At 40.6% G+C, this 16,241-nt stretch overlaps 1 protein-coding gene and 1 long non-coding RNA gene across 3 annotated transcripts in view; one reads left to right on the top strand and one right to left on the bottom strand.

Annotated features, from left to right (window-relative positions):
* kiaa1522 (KIAA1522 ortholog) overlaps positions 1–8,001 on the bottom strand; it is a 38,330-nt gene extending 30,329 nt beyond the window's left edge. The window contains exons 1-2 of one of the 2 annotated variants that reach the window (XM_044171330.1): positions 7,276–8,001; positions 6,143–6,550 (exon numbers count right to left, since the gene is read on the bottom strand). In XM_044171330.1, the coding sequence (XP_044027265.1) occupies positions 6,143–6,374 (232 nt within the window). In that variant the 5' untranslated portion in view covers positions 6,375–6,550; positions 7,276–8,001. The remainder of the gene's footprint in view (positions 1–6,142; positions 6,551–7,275) is intronic. The other variant, XM_044171329.1, reaches the window with a different exon arrangement.
* Positions 8,002–8,282: 281 nt separating this feature from the next.
* LOC122864167 lies at positions 8,283–9,551 on the top strand. Its single transcript, XR_006375154.1, has 3 exons — positions 8,283–8,441; positions 8,555–8,653; positions 9,032–9,551. It is a non-coding gene; the product is annotated as an uncharacterized LOC122864167 (long non-coding RNA).
* Positions 9,552–16,241: the final 6,690 nt, after the last annotated feature.

The raw sequence follows: 16,241 nt of genomic DNA, 5'->3' as shown, positions 1-16,241 counted from the left end.
TTCACACCCAGATTATTATTATTTATTTTTATATAACAAGTGATACAGGTGTTAAATGTAAAACCCCAGCACAGCTGCAGCTATAGAACTCCGCGGGTGGAGCAACTGTTTGATTGCAGCAATTTATTTTTTTTTGGTCTGTAGGAGGGGACATTGACATACATCTACAGGTCTAAATTACTGCTGCTGTTACTTTCCCTTCCTATTGGTGGCGTGGGATGGTATGTGTGGAACTTGACTAAAATTACTGAACAGTTCTTGTGGAGAATCAGCAGCCTGCTAAATATAAATATGTGAGTTTGAGCTTGTGAGGCCACAAGAGGCCTGTCAGATGATAAATCATAGTGTGGCATTGCAGCTTAAATCAGAAACAAATATATTAAGATAAAGTGACAGTGGTCTGTGTTCCAAGATGTTTTACCCAGCCCAAGTCATCAGAACATATATGGTCCCAAATGTCACTCTACTCAAGACTGACTGAATTCCTCAGTTGCCCTGTCATCATCTGGTCTATTCTTCTCTTCACGGAGTAAAGTCAGAAAGAGAGAACACGCAGCTGGATCAGGTAAACAATGTTCAACAGGTGTATCTATTACAACAAGTTACATAACAAGAGCCACACACACAGTCTTGAGGGTAAATCAGTTGTATATCCCTGTGTATACAGACTCCCACTCCCTCAGTCACCCACGCTGATGTCTTCCAGCTGCTTCCCCTCCACATCACATACACTTCATGTTCTATTAAACAACCCATTAGCTCTTATTCCATAAACAATACCTCTGGAGAAAAGCTTTGGATGTTGATCACCAGTCATTTTAGGAACCCCTTCCTATGTATTTGTAAATGTATCCATGTGTTATTTGCATGGGTTTTCACAAAGAGTATGTGTGCATGATTCTCTAAAGAAAAATGGTCAAAAAAATCTCTATTAAAAAATACTATAATATAATGCCCTATTAGCTACAGTAAAGATGACAAAACACAACAACAACTCATAAAGGATGATAAGCACAAAAAACATGGTACGTTTCCATATTCGAGTTTTCAGTAAGATCTACAATGTGTTTCGCTCTGTGTGTGTGTGTGTGTGTGTGTGTATGCGCGGATGGGCCGTATCATCATGAGGGTGAAATTAAATCTGATTAGCATAGACATATGAAGAGTGGGGGGTTGTGACCTCAATTCTTATTGTGTTTTCCTATTCTTTCTGTGTTATCCCCATCCGCTCTTCACTCTCCCCCTCTGCTGCAACACATCTCTGCGTGCTACTCTACTCTGCTGTACGTCCTCACACTAAACGTGACCTGAAAGACGATTAATGCTTCACTCCGAAGCACGGACCCTATTGTTGCCTCACAGTATTGCTGCCACAGCTACGTGCTCCTCGCAATGCCGTTGCCTGGGAGACGTTTACCTCACCTGTGTGGCTTTAGGTCTGCGCTGATGGATGAGGGTTGGAGGTATCTGCTTACCCAGGTAAAATTACCTTGTGTGTGTGTGAGAGCGGTGAATGATGTTCGCAGGGAACATTGTGTGGTTGCATTAAACTTTCACACTCCTCCCTCTCTGCTGCATGCCTTTCTTTGCCCTCCACTCACTGCCTTCATCCTGTCAAACTGCATTAAAGTAGCCCTGAGTTGTGGCCTGTAATAGAGCTAAGGCTGTATACAATGTTCTCTATGTAATGAGATGTTTGCTCTTCAATTACTCTGCTAGGTCTGTAATCTGCATTATAGTTTGTGAATCTACACACCCTGACTGTGTTTTGTGATGTGGCATCAAGACACACACACACACAAACAAACCCATGCAGATAGAGAAACTCAAGCAAAGACTGGAATCCATTACGACCAAGGTTTGCATTTGTGACACAATAAAAAGTATTCTCATACAGACACGTACACACACAACTTCACACATGTAGAAAACAATGACTATACACACGGACACACACGTGGAATCCCAGGGATTGTGCAAAATGACCTCACCGCTCAGCCAGCAGCTGAAGATGTGCTGTGCTGTACAAAGCAGGTAGTTGCAGGGGCTTTATACGCCCTCGTGTGTGTGTGTGTGTTTGGAGGTGATGTAATGAGTGCTGGCGCTGGGTTGGCGCCGCCCTAAGCCCAGCAATATGCCGCTGACACACAAACACAGAGATACCCTCTGATACAGGGTAGCACTCGGTCACACACCCTCACACAGCACTGCAGACATCCACACACAACTCTGAACACACACTGATTACACAATAATAAGCAGTGAAGACCAAGCAAATCAAAAACAGTGATATGCAGTAATGAATAGCAAAAGAGACTGAAATATCTGCAAGAAAGAGAGATAGGTGTGTGTTTATGTGTTGGTGTGTGTGTGTGTGTGTGTGTGTGTGTGTGTGCGTGCTGACAAGTTTCTAATTAAAAAAGTATTGAGAGAATGTTCCCCAAGAGTCCCCTCAAGGCTGAATGGGGCTTTGTGATTCGTTGTAATCGCTCCTCTCCATCGCATAACTCTAGGCCCAATCTGGCATCCAGGCTGCCACGCACGGACATGTGCATGCTAACAGACCTTGACACACACACACACACACACACACACAAACCATCCTGATGCACGGCTCCCAGGAATTCAGTACATCAAAGAGTGTTTTTTTTTTATAGGAGAGGAATCTGTAAAATATAGCCGGCAGTCAGCGCTGGACTGCAGAGCTCTGGATCACGGACGAGCAGATCTGAGGCAGTCATGCAGGGATGACACAGCCAATGTAAACCCACCAACCAAGACATTATTATAGTAAGAGCTACATGTCATTGCTACATAAACAAGAAGGTGCAGTGGCTCACCAGAGGAGGACAGAGTCACATTTGTTCTGTTCTGTTGTCGTTTGAAACATCATGTCAAATGTCTGTACACTACAACAAATATGCATCTCATCAACCTAGACTGTGTAAAAATGATTGCTGTGTCTGAAATTGTTTCCTCGTTATGCATTCACTTTTTCCTAATATATGATAAACACTTAATCTGGAACTCTATAGAGAGTAGAAAATTGATGATGATTCACTTAGAAATCATCATGGGGCGCTACATTGTGCAGAAATTCAGACATTCAGAAATGGTGGAAACTGAATCTAGTGCACTAAGTAGCAATTAGGTAGTGATTTCAGATGTGATTTATGTCAGTTGATTGAGTTGAGTCCATTTATTTCTAATGCAGTCACTGGTGAAAGAGTAAACAGCAACTGAAATTGGTTGGACAATGACACTAGTATCAAGATAGGACAGGATAGGATGGGTCACTGCTTGAACAGCTTATGTCAAATAGATACTTGTATTAGTGAACCATCCTTTTGCTTTGGAAATGGGGAAAATGTCAAGATAACCACACTAATAAAATATATGGATTAAAAGTATTGTAAATGTATGTGGATCTGTAAACCAAACCAGTACAGTCATAAAGACCAAGCAGTTAGACAAGAGGACTATGAGGATGTACAGTATGGTGTCTGGAGAAATGACGTGTGTGTCACAGTTTTCTTTGTACAGACTTATGCTTTGTCTCGTCAGGTTTGTAAAGTCACCCAGCAGGTTTAGGAAGAATGAACCGCAGCAAGAGGAATAATAATAATAATTTACTGTTGGGAAAACAGACTTCCCTCACTTTCTCTGTTGGAGACAAAGTGCCAAAGAAAACGAGACAATCCAAACCTAACAATTTGTTCACACACACAGGTGAGACATACGCACCAGCTGTTCATGTTGGTGAAATGAGGAACTAATCATTCTGTCAAACAGTATGATTGTTCCTTTTCTTAGAATAAGATGGGCCTCCCCAGGCTACAGACCCCCTGTGTATGTTGACAGCAGGTTTGACAAAATCCAGTCAACGATTCAGGGCTGAATTCTGGAAAATTGTGAGAATTAAGACAAAACAGGAAAGGGCGTTGTGACCACCTTCCACTTTCTGCTTTTCTGATTTCACTGATTTCCTCTCCAAAACAAAAATTTCAATAGTAAACGTGTCTGCAGTTCCATTAGGACCCATTTCTGGTCAATCACAATCAGTCAACAGACACAAAATAAAGATACAGTTATTAAAAAACAACTATCTTGCAATAAACATACCTAAAATGCTATAAAACAATAAGGGAACAGCAAAAACCTCAGTCACACTAACTCTAGGTCACTTTTGAATCTGCAACTCCTGGCTGGCTGGGTGCTCATGATTATCTGCGATCTGTTTCTTGGACATGTTTGACAGTGGTCCTCTTCAGTCTTAAAATCAGAAAATCACTTAGACAAAATGCCAAATAATATGGTTCCCACACATTCTTACCATCAGCCTTTGACCACATCCTCTGCTGGGGAATTATTAGCCCTACTACTAGTTAATCTTTGGTTTCAAATGGAGTCACTGTCTGTTACCCATCCAGCATTTATAGTTCTCCATAGACCTTACAAAACCACAATGTAAGGCATAAGAAGGGATCATGGAAGTCCCTTTTAGGCAGAACGAGCACAAAAACCACAAAAGACCAAAAAAAGGCCTGAAAGTCTGGATTTCCAACAGTTGTTGGATAGTTACTACAGTAACACACACACACACACAGTGACAGAAGAGAAAGGGATGGCTTTAGAGGTGAAACAAAAACAGGAAATGGGGACTGTGGGTAATCTCTGTGCTGCCGACCAAGCAAACGCATCAGTAAACAGAAAGGGGGATTAGACCCCTGTGTCAGTCTACGTGTGTGTGTGTGTGTGTGTGTGTGTGTCACTTTTGCCAAGTTATAAATGTACAGACTGATGTTCTGACGATAATAAAATCCCTATTACCTTTCCATCTTAATCCAAAAGTCAACACATTTCTCAGAAACATCAAGACCATAAAGTCTGTGAACATGGCAGACAAAACAAGACAGAATTGTACAGTAGACTTGCCAAACAAGCAAACCGTGGCCTCAAAACTCTAAAACCTCAACTAAGCTGAAACTTGACAACAGCACAGAACTTCTGTTCACCTCTTATTAGAGACAGAAACTTCTCTCATTGATGTCAGGCTGATTTTCTCTAGATGATCCTTTCTTAATCCATTTGATCGAACTGTATTGACAGAGAAGCAATAACCTTGGCTATGTTACTAATCAACAAAATAGCTAGCAGTTTAATGAAATTGTATTTTCAAAGTTTCTATTACATCTTAATTGATTTTTCTACTTAACATGCATTAGATTTAGATTTTTTTGGCCGCTTGGGGGCAGCACAACAAGCTGTAAACACAGCTTCACAACATTCACGTATATAACCTTATAAAGTTGTTAGAATGAGCGTATTAGCTAACACTTGTACATTTGATTGAGTAACAGACACAGGGGAACATTCATTTGAAGTTGTGTTTCTAACCACCTGGGAAACTTTAGCTCCTTTTTGCTCTGTTTACATCTCCACCAACTCATCAGGGAAATATCTGGCTTTTTAGCTGCTAAATGCTCAATTACTAGTTGCTAACTTTGTCTGTGTGCTGTTTGGTGCTGGATAAGTTGCGTATAGTGAGTTTATCAGAGTTTTTCCACTGAAAACAGCTGCCTGCTGTGGCTAAAAATGAGGTTGATGAGAGCAGTGAGCGTGAACCAAAACAGTAACGTTGTAGGTTTTAAAAGCAAAACAATGAGCTGAAAGATGCTAAAACGCTCCGTAGAGCTGAATGGAACTGCAGAGTTTGGTGATAATTCTCTGTGGGCGTCGTCTCTACAAGCGTCATTTAATCCATTGCTAATGTAAAAATTTTGATTAGTGCAGCGTTAATGATATCAGATTCATTTTATAATTTTATTAGTACCGATTTAGACTTAAAATATGCTTTTTTGTGTTCATAAATACAAACTGAACTAAAATTAGTAAATTCAATTTTGTGTTCAATTGTGTGACCGAATGTTGAGCCTCCTCTACTCAACTTTTTCCTTCAACTCAACAAGCCTTTAATGGTCAAAGAATAGCGAATATGTCTGTATATTTGGTAAGGTGTCATTTTCGGTGATCTAGGAGCTAAAGTTTCTTCTATTGTCTTGCCTATTGCCACTCTGTATAGAAGCATCAGCTGAACACCTAAAATTAAAAAAGGTTAAGTATAACATCTTGACCCACTCACCTTTTGCAGGGTCATGGTTCTGAATTCCCAGTTTGGCGTCCGTCACACCAATACCAGTTCGGTTTAGCCCATTGCTGATGTTCTTCTTCTTGCGGCTCCCCTTTAACCAGCTGAAGGCCTGTCCCAGGGAGTTTCCTGGCTTCTTCTGCCCACGCTGAGCCCTCGCCTCCCGGGCTAAGATCTCAGTGATGTCCCTGGGCACCAGGTCGCCTGTAGACCTCCTCCGGGACATCCTGGAGGTTGGTCCTGGGAGCTATGGTCCGGTACCTCCACCCGGATCAGTGTATCTTCTATCAGATCAGGAACAAGTCAGAGGATCTGAAACCTCTCTGCTCTCCACGGTTTGATGAACCCCTCTGTCCCTCTTTGGCCTCGCTCAGTGTCTCTGTTATTCCTGTCTGTCACCACCTGGGACAACAATTAGATCAGCAGGATGAGAGAGAGAGAGAGAGAGAGAGAGAAAGAGGGTGAGATGGAAAGATGGAAAGATAGGGTAAAAATGAAAGCAAGAGGGAGGACAGAGTGACGTGAGAAAGAGAACAAGACGAGGAAAAAGAGCAGATTCATTAGAATAGGGTGATTAACAAACTCACATAGGATTATTACAAAATAAAAAGGATTATGAAATAATGAATTATGAAAATAAAAGCTAAGGATAAAATGAGAAAATATAACAATGTATCCAGAGCATTCCCACATTGCCCTACTAAAGTTTTCCCTCCACTCATCCACCCCCACTCTTTCCCTTTTTCTATTCTCTCATTTTTGTGTATGTAGGGGAGAAGCCCCAGGGAGGAGAGCTGGACCTCTGCAGCGTCTCTCTCTCTCTCTCTGTGTGTGTGTCTGTGTGTGTGTGTCTGTGTGTGTGTGTGTGTGTGTGTGTGTGTGTATGACATGTGGTTCACATCAGCAGAAAAGTGTGTATGGGTGAGCTGGAGAAGAGAAAGAAGCTCAGTTCAATAAAACTAGCAGTGGAAAAAGCACATCAAATGCATACTTTTTACTACATAAAGACACATTGAAAGAACGCAGATGAACACACACACTTCATCTACGTGTTGTCACATTAGCAAACAATCCAAAATATTTGCTGTAAAATGGTCAGACACGATATATAACTGTATACAACTTACTCAGCGAGCGTGCTGTCCTCTTCTCCGCTCCCCTCTTTTCTCTCAGCCTGAGAACAGCTTTGCGGAGCATGTGTGTGTGTGTGTGTGTGTGTGTGTGTGTCTGTTTAGCAGAGTGAATGAAGCTCCATGCTTTCTGAGTCCCTCCCTCTGTATGAGAGTCAGTCTCTCCTCCCACCTCTCACAGAGTTGTTAGGAGTTAGCCACACCATTCCAGCGGTAGTTGCTTCTACTCATGTTCCAGATAGCTAGTATTTAGTATTTTAGCTTCAGTATTGAGTCTGTCACTTAAGCTGCACAGGTCATCAGTAGTTACTTGTCCTGCTGTTGGCTTTCATCTTTTCTCCTAGCCCCCTTTCCGGGGATCAGGTGCAGTCATCCCAGTCTCCCACAGGAGGGAAACCCCTGGGTCATGAAACATCTTGGCAGCTAGGAAAGAAAAATACACACCTTGGACCAGTGTATCCATAGACGGATCAGTCTATAAGCCAAAATACAAGACAGAAAGCCTGGCGTAACTCTTGTGTAGCTTGCACAGAGGGCGCAGGTGATGTTTTTTTTCTCCTGAAGTTAAAAAAAATATATATTAAGAAGGAAATCTGATGACAAAGTTCCCTGGGACTACTACTGAGCAGTCCAGTGTTGGAAAGCAGCCTGGCAAAGATGAAGAGGTTCAGCTGTTTTTCTGCAGATAAGAAGGAGTGGCTCTTTCCTGTCACTGTGCAGCCAGGTGGATACCTGATACCCCTTGTTAAACATAACACACATACACACACACACACACACACACACACAATCAGACAGACTGGTAGGGTAAGTCACAAGGGGCTAGTTACTTTTAATTATTGTCCAGTTGTACTCAACCTCAACATACAAGCTCTGCCACTCAGCTCTGACGTGAGTTTCAAATTGCACTGTGGTGGGGACGAGACAAGCTGACATCACTGTATGTGGGTGGGTGGGGGGGTGAAGTGCGTGTGTGTGTGTCGTGGGACTGGCTCATCTGGTTTGAATGTGGAGAGGACCCACTTGGGTAAGGAAGGACAAGCAAGCAGGACAGAAGGTGGAGGAGGTGTAGCTGCCTTGGGGGAACAGACTGAGACACAACTGTGACTATAGTCTACAATACAATTTGTATATTAGCAACAAAGGGCTTCATTCAGCTTATGGTAAATTCTATGCTAACGGAAAAACTGTATTTTGTAATAAATGTAATATCTGTATCCAAGGAATGTAGATTGAACATGTATGTTATTGTTAAACAATGAATGTCTTTCAGCAGCCATAGAGAACCAACATCACAGAGGTAAACTTGTTAATTAGAGCAGAAATCCAACACAAATATCACTGAAGAGGGAATACATCCACATGAAAATTACAGGTATAATAATGCTGCTTGTTTTTTTAGTTTTTTAACTCAAACTCCTGGGTTTTTAGCTTAACTTTCTAGCTCATAGCTACAATAAAAAGAAATTAAAACCTTAAAAAGCACCCGACTTAACAACAGCTGTCAATAATTGTTTAGGAAGACAATATTTTTTTACACTCACATCAGTTTTAAAGCTGGTCCAGAGATTTGCTTTTCTGTCCTCTCAGCTAAAGCCACTATCTACTATAACGGAAAATACTTTCCATCCAGATTTTTATTTGCATCTAGACTTAGCTGACGTAAAAAAGTGTGTATCTTTCTGATATTATATGTGATAGATATTACCTAACTCTATATTCTATATTCTGTCTGTTTAATTTATATTGTCAGCGAGCTGTGGGTCACTGTCTTCATTTAGCTCCTGAGATGAGGCAGCCAAATTACCTGTCTGTTGGGATTCCTGAGCCAATTCTGGAGCACGACGTAAGCATGTCACTGTCAGTTTGGCACTCATATGCTGCAACTTTAATGGCCTTCATTCCTCAAGTAGATCATATACTCTCAGTGCTAGTCGGCAGCCTCTTGCTATACCTCGTGAGCAAACATAATGGAGAATCGTAAGGATGATCTTCAACCAAGAGTGGAGTCAACATATGGAGTAAATTTACTTAACACACAAAATATTGTGTCAAATTGAGATCATGCGGCAGATTCCCTTTGTTTCCTTTAGAAATCATTAAAAGTTCATTTCCTTTTCCCCAAAAAACTGACCTGTTGCACATTTTTGAGTGAGTGATGATTCATGATTTCTCTGTTTTTTTGTGTGTGCATGTGGTGGGGGAATCCATACTGAATGCGTGTACTGGGGTGTTGGGAGGGGTTAAAATGAGTCATAGTTTAGTTCACTCATGCCTAACAGATGTTTTAACGGTTTCCATGGTAATTCAATAGAAAACAGCAACCCTCTGTATGTCTGCAAGGGAGCTGTACAGTCTGAGCGAGTGTGTGTGTGTGTGCGCAGTAAGAGGTACAAAATCATTAACCACCAGAACACTATGAGCCTACAGGGGAATGTATCACCAATCCTCCCTTACTCTGTTCCCCTCTGTATCTCTCTTTCTCCATCTCTACTTTTCTAGCTCAACTGTTGTAGCTACATGTGCTGGCTATGTTTACATGCACACCCATATTCTTTTCCAAGCCTTCTTCCTGCTAGAGAAAAGATTAAATGTTCAGACTTTTGTTTGGAAGGCAGATGGTCATGCAAACAAATTAACATAGATGTAGAATAAGATATATATAAGGCAATGAGACGACTGAGCAAGTTTTGGAATCCAGTTCCTATGTAGTTGCAACAAACTTAATTCTATATCATTAGTGGAGGAATACAGACATGCAGCAATTCTGTTTATTTATGGGCTCATGATTATAGAGATATACAGGACCTTGTTATGTATAAATAATAAATATTGCAGAAAATTAGTTAGTATCTGGAATACTGTGTGCATAAAAACATAACCACTGCTCAAAACAAGTTCAAACAGTCTGAAGACAAGTCCAAAACATAACAGCAAGCACAAGGAGCCTCTGGTGCCTCACAAGTAGGGGTGGCGATATGGATAAAATTTTATATCATGGACATGGTCAATTTTATACCACAATATTGGTATATATCATGATATAGTAAATTTTCTGGAAATTCAATTGAGGATAGGTTTATCGATAAAATAACCAGATGCTAATGTCTTGTTTTGGCTATTCCAGTGAATTAAACTGAAATAGAAAGAGTCTACAGCCATGCTAGTGGCTCTGTGAGGCTGTAATTAATCACAGTAATGCTTTAAGCTAAACACTAATTTCAGCTTGCTAACATGCTGATGTTTTGCAGATATGTTTATCGTGTTCACCATCTTAGCATGCTAACATTTGCTAATTAGCAATAAACACAAAGTACAGCTGAGGCTGATGGGAATGTCATCAGTTTTTCAGGTATTGGGTCATAAACCAGAGTGTTGGAAAATAAAAAACTGACCTGATGATGGTGCTACAGTATATGCAAGGTTGTTACAATTTATCCTGAGAGGAGAGGAATATGAATGTCTGTACTAAATTTCATGGAAACCCATCCTGTCAATAGCTGTCAAAACAATTCACTAATAATCTAAAATGTCAACCTCATGATAATGCTACAGGAAACCACCAACGCCATTATGATTCATCCTCTGGGGACCATGAATGTCTGTAAAAGATTTGAGATATTTCAGTCTGGTGAAGTGATGGACTGACTGACCGGCATTGCCATCCCATGAGTTACGCCACAAGCATGGCTAAAAATCAACATACAAAACAGTTGTGCTCATTGATTTATAACGTTGCTTGCAAGGTCTAATACAACCTGAAACAAAGGGATGGCAACCTCGGTATAAACAGTCTGAATTTTTATTGTCTTGGTATTGGTACATATTATATTGCCCAACACTATATAGTTATATATCTATAACTACAAGAGTAAACATGAAATTATGCATTATAATGTAATGTCAGCACTGAAAAGTAACTGGATCCCTTGTTGTAACTACTGGACACGTTAGTTTTTTTTTTTTTAAGTACTTTGTTATATCTGCACGAATATGATGGATTGTAAGAATACAGCTGATATAATGGATAGAACATCAGTGGAGCAATTGGGGGTAAGCACCTTGCTCAAGGACAGTTGAGGTATTGAGACTCTCCTCTCAAACAGTACCATAATCAGACAAACTACCAACAGCAACACAAACTTTCTGTCAATGAGCTGTGTGTATGTGTGTTAGATGTGACTGAAAGGAGGCTGCAGGCAGGAAATCCATTCTGCCGGTTGGGGTAAGCCCGGCTCTCTCGGACCAGCATTCTCATTCCCGACCTGCTTTTGTCCTGTGACAGACACATTCTTTCTGCACCGACTGCTTCTCGCTGTCCATTTCTCAAACAAAAGCATACAACACTGAAACTACATCAAAAAACACCATCACATGTCTCAATGGCATCAAGCTGTTGTTTTGTTTCATCACCACTATAACGTGTGTGCATGTTTAACCCCTAGAAATACATTTCTAAGAACCAATGAGTAAACAAAAGCACTGAAAACTCTCTAAAATTACATTCCACAGTCCACTGTTTATAACGTCAAACAACTGCGAGGACGGGAAGGGTGGAAAGGGAGGTGAAAGAGAAAGAGAAATGAGGACAGAGAGAGAATCATGGCATGTAATAATAGTTTTAAAGAGAAGAGGGAGAGGTTGCAGGTTGATACTCAGCTATGAAACACACAGAGGGGGATTCCTCTGTGCAACAGAGACAGCTTTGTCTCACCAGCCTCCAACTAGAATAGATGTTACAGTCTCTGTTGGCAGTGTGTTCTGGTTTAAAAAGGGGTATGGGAAGAGGAATGAACAAAAGTATAAAACAAAGTAGTTCAAGAGTGAAAAAGTGCAAAGAAAAAGGAGGAGCTTAAAAACAATTCTCTGACCCCACTGCACTCCACTTTTTCCTTTCCAGGCATGCTGTTGCCCTTGGTTGGTAGGGCCAGCCACTTCCACATTCCTCTGACCTGCCTTTAATGGAGGCACAAAAAGACTAGGTTATAAGGTTGTAAGAGCGTGAGGGACGTGTCCATTTCATTAACTTCATGAGAAAAGAGAGAAAGTCTTAGAAATATTGTTGAGTCATGTCTCTGGTGAGTAGGTTATGTGAGAGAGAGAGGAGGGCAGGAAAGACAAAATATGGGTTGAACCTGCTGAAAATGAAGCTGTAAGAGTTGGCTGTTGTCTGTTTTATTGGTGCCTCTGGGGAACAATTTGGTCCAAGAGCCAGACGACAGTAAGGCTAAAGGAGGGTCATTTTCTTACTAGCTGTTAGTTCTACCCTAAAAGAAGCAATATCCTTGAAACACAGCAGTTTGTGACTCTTAAAGTTATTACACTCTGGTGGCGAATTCACAAAGAATAAATTGCGCCCGCTGATAGCACCATGAATTGCACATCATTTGCAGCCGTTATCTGCGCCGTCTCAAGGTCCAATTCACAAAAGATATTGCTCTAATGATATTTCAGCGCAAACACGCCCATAAAGTTTTGCAGCTGAGTGCAATTTGCCATTGTTTTGCGTCTGTTAAATGTTCATCTGCAGTTGACCCTTTGCGGGTGCTTTGAGAATTACACGGTTTCTTTTTGTCGTATTTATGCAGGTTTAGCGGCCGCAAAAGCTGCGCAATCTTTTTGTGAATTCGCCCCTTTGTCATTCCAAAGGACAGGTGTGTTATTCAGTATCTGGAAATCAATGACACAACATACCTATAATCCAAGAATAATGCAGTATAGAATTTTAATGTTGATCAGTGTTTCTATCTGTTTAATTCTATCTAGAGAAGAGGAGGTGGGTGGGATCTCCATGTGTGTGTAACCCTGTCATAGATCAGCTTTGTGACCCTTAAGGCATCTATCAAATTTTATTAGCCAATCAGTGTTTGTTTTTGCCTGGACAAGTTGAAGCTGGCCTGTTGATGGTTCTTGCTTTAAGTTGACTTGACCTTTCCTGGACATACATACACAGATGTAAATTAAATAAAGGGAATAATAAATGTTATAAATGGTCCATGACCTTTACTGAAGATGAAATAATAAAACATAGTAAGAGCAAACATACAAAGCCCTGTGTGTCCGATGTTCGGAGTGAAACTGTCAGTAAACTATTTCTCAGAATCCGGGAGTGTTCAGAGCCAAAACACACTGGCTGTGTACAGAGCCATCTGGCCGACAATTCATACACACACAGACTTATACCCGCAATATACTCAAATATAAACCACGCAGCAATATTTAGGCCTAGATACAAGATACTTTTGATTAAGAACAACCTTGTTTTTGACTTTTTCTTGGACTACAGTCTGGAATTGTTTTATTGTCTTTTTCTAGCTATTCTGTCCTTTGACCTTTGGTTGTTAGAATGTTTGCTATCTTATCTGACTAACCCCAACCCTAACCAAGGTATAGTTAGGGTTGGTTACTACATGTAACATTCATCACATAAATCGCTTTTCTTGTGTAAAATATTTGTTGTCACTGATTAACTATATATTTATCCTTCTCATTTTTATTCATCTTGTAATGAACTTTTTAGATAACTATTTATATAGATGCTCGGTACATAACATTAGTTAACAAAACCAATGTTCTCTACTGCAAAAATAAATTTTGTACATATAATAAATGGTCACATTAAGTTTCATGTATATGCTTTTATGCAACATGGAGGCTTTTCAAGTAAGAAAACATTTAACATGTTATGGTACGGGTGAACTGCTTCACTCCTTTAAAAACATGAAATATTTTTGCAGCAGGAATTCCTGAGAGGGTGTGGTTGCTGCTGGGTTGTTTGGGACTGGACAAAAACAGGCCACAAGTTTCCATCCATCCATCCAACCATCTCTCTTTCTTTCTTTCTTTCTTTCTTTCTTTGTCTCTCCCTCTCACTATTTGCAGAGGAACTTTGCCTGTTTTCACTCTCTCCGGGGGGTTGTTTAAATGAGGCTCTGACGTCACAGCCAGGAAACCTGAGGTGACCTCTGTCGAATCTTTATTAAAATAACAGGATTGGCACTCGCACAACATCTAATTAAGAGAGCTGGAAACAGAGGGGTGATTCTCTTTGGTGAAACCATTTCTGAAAACAACAGGGATTAAGAAAATGTTTGTGCAGTCTAAGTCTAAGGCTTCTGGGAGAGTGCAAGAATGTATTTGTTAACTTTTGAAAAGTCATAAAACTTATTAAGCAGCCATCTTAATATTTACTGTAGTACCACAAGCACTCATGCACATGGACACATCCACACATGCTGTACACACACACAAACACACACACCAGCCAATGACTCATAGCAGTGACAACATTAACTTTACATCCAAGCTTTGCATGTTTGGGTTTAAAGCTTCAGGTGAACACAGTCCTCTTGGAGCCTTTATGATAAATGGTTTGTGCTAAAAGTGGCACCAGTAAGAGCTGGGTGAGCCTCTACTGGAGAGAGATGAGTAAGACCAGAGGAATGCTACAATTTATACTGACTAGTGTGGTGGATAATATGTTGGTGTACTTTCTGTCTCTTTCTCCAGCGGGACCCAAGTGAGATCCATGTATACTAATGTTGAAACAAGACTATGAGTCTACAGCCATGCTAGCAGCTCTGTGAGGCTGCACTTAGGCACAGGGTTGCTGTGAGCTAAATGCTAACACATCTTAATTTAGCTTGTTTACATATGCTAACATCAGTAATTAGCACTAAACTCAAAGTGCAACCGATGCTGATGGGAATGTCATTAGAGGTATTTGTTCAAATATGGGACAGATTTTTTATTTTATTATTGGACCTGATGATGCTGCTAGATGACGAATTAAAGGATCAAAGTGATCACAATTGATCACAATTCATGCTGAGTGGAACATGAATGCCTGTACCAATTTCATGGCAATCCATCCAATAGATGTCAAGATATTTCACTTGAAACCACAAATGTGAACCTCATGGTGGCGCAAAAAAGAAAAGTCAGGGGATCACCAAAGTCAGTAGGCTTCATCCTCTGTGGTTCATCTTAATCCATCCAATAGTTGTTGAGATATTTCAGTTTGGACCAATGTAGTGGACCCACCAACCGATTGACAGACAGACCTACCGACACGGCCATTTCCAGAGCAACACAACTAGCATGGCTAAGAACTGCAAACATTTCCAGAAACAAGTGAACAATACATCTTGCTCTTGCGAGAGATTTCAAAACCTCTTATCAGACGAATGCCCTTGATTAGAGGAACTTGTGACACTATAGGCCTACAGTAAATGCAGACGTTACGTGCAAGCTTGTACATGCAGCCAAACAACCTGTTCAACACATAAACAAACACTGAGCCTCTATTTAAATCTAATATTCCTGTTTATCAAGTCTTAGGTTAAAGATTTACAGATCAACGTTCAATCTCTCCTAATGGTTTTATTGTTGACACTGTTCACTATGTAGATGAAGTCTGTCACCCATGACTGAACCCATACTATGATCCTCACTGACTGAGCATGTGATCTCATCTCTGTCAGCTCATCTCATCTCTCCATATCAGCTATTATCATCTGCAGTGTCCCTTCATGGGAGCTGGTTGCGACTAAGCAATAGTATAAAGGTGCTAAGCTGAACAATAAACGATTGACAGAAAAGGTTGATGCAATACTAAAAAAAACCTGGGCTCTTTCCCAACACTTTACAATGAGGGCTATTTTCAAAACTTTCAGAAACCTGTTGGAAAGTGAGAAACTTCTACATTTTGATTTTAAACAGAAGTAGACTAATTTGAAAAGAGTCTTGGGTGAGATAAAAAAAAAGCTTATCAAAGCGCTGTGGAAACAAGCTGTAGCTGCTCTGTGTCTTTTTAAGGGTATGCGTGTCCGTCATCTTTAAATAGAGGAAACATGCTTAGTCCAGAACAGTGGAAAAACACCCTGAAGAACGTACATGGGGCCCCCTACTTCATTATATTAAATGATCCCTTAAGACCATGAAAAGCCAACTGGTACAAACAC

This window comes from Siniperca chuatsi, linkage group LG17 (assembly GCF_020085105.1).
Source record: "Siniperca chuatsi isolate FFG_IHB_CAS linkage group LG17, ASM2008510v1, whole genome shotgun sequence".
NCBI lineage: Eukaryota > Metazoa > Chordata > Actinopteri > Centrarchiformes > Sinipercidae > Siniperca > Siniperca chuatsi.
This window is presented reverse-complemented; position numbering and strand designations above follow the sequence as displayed.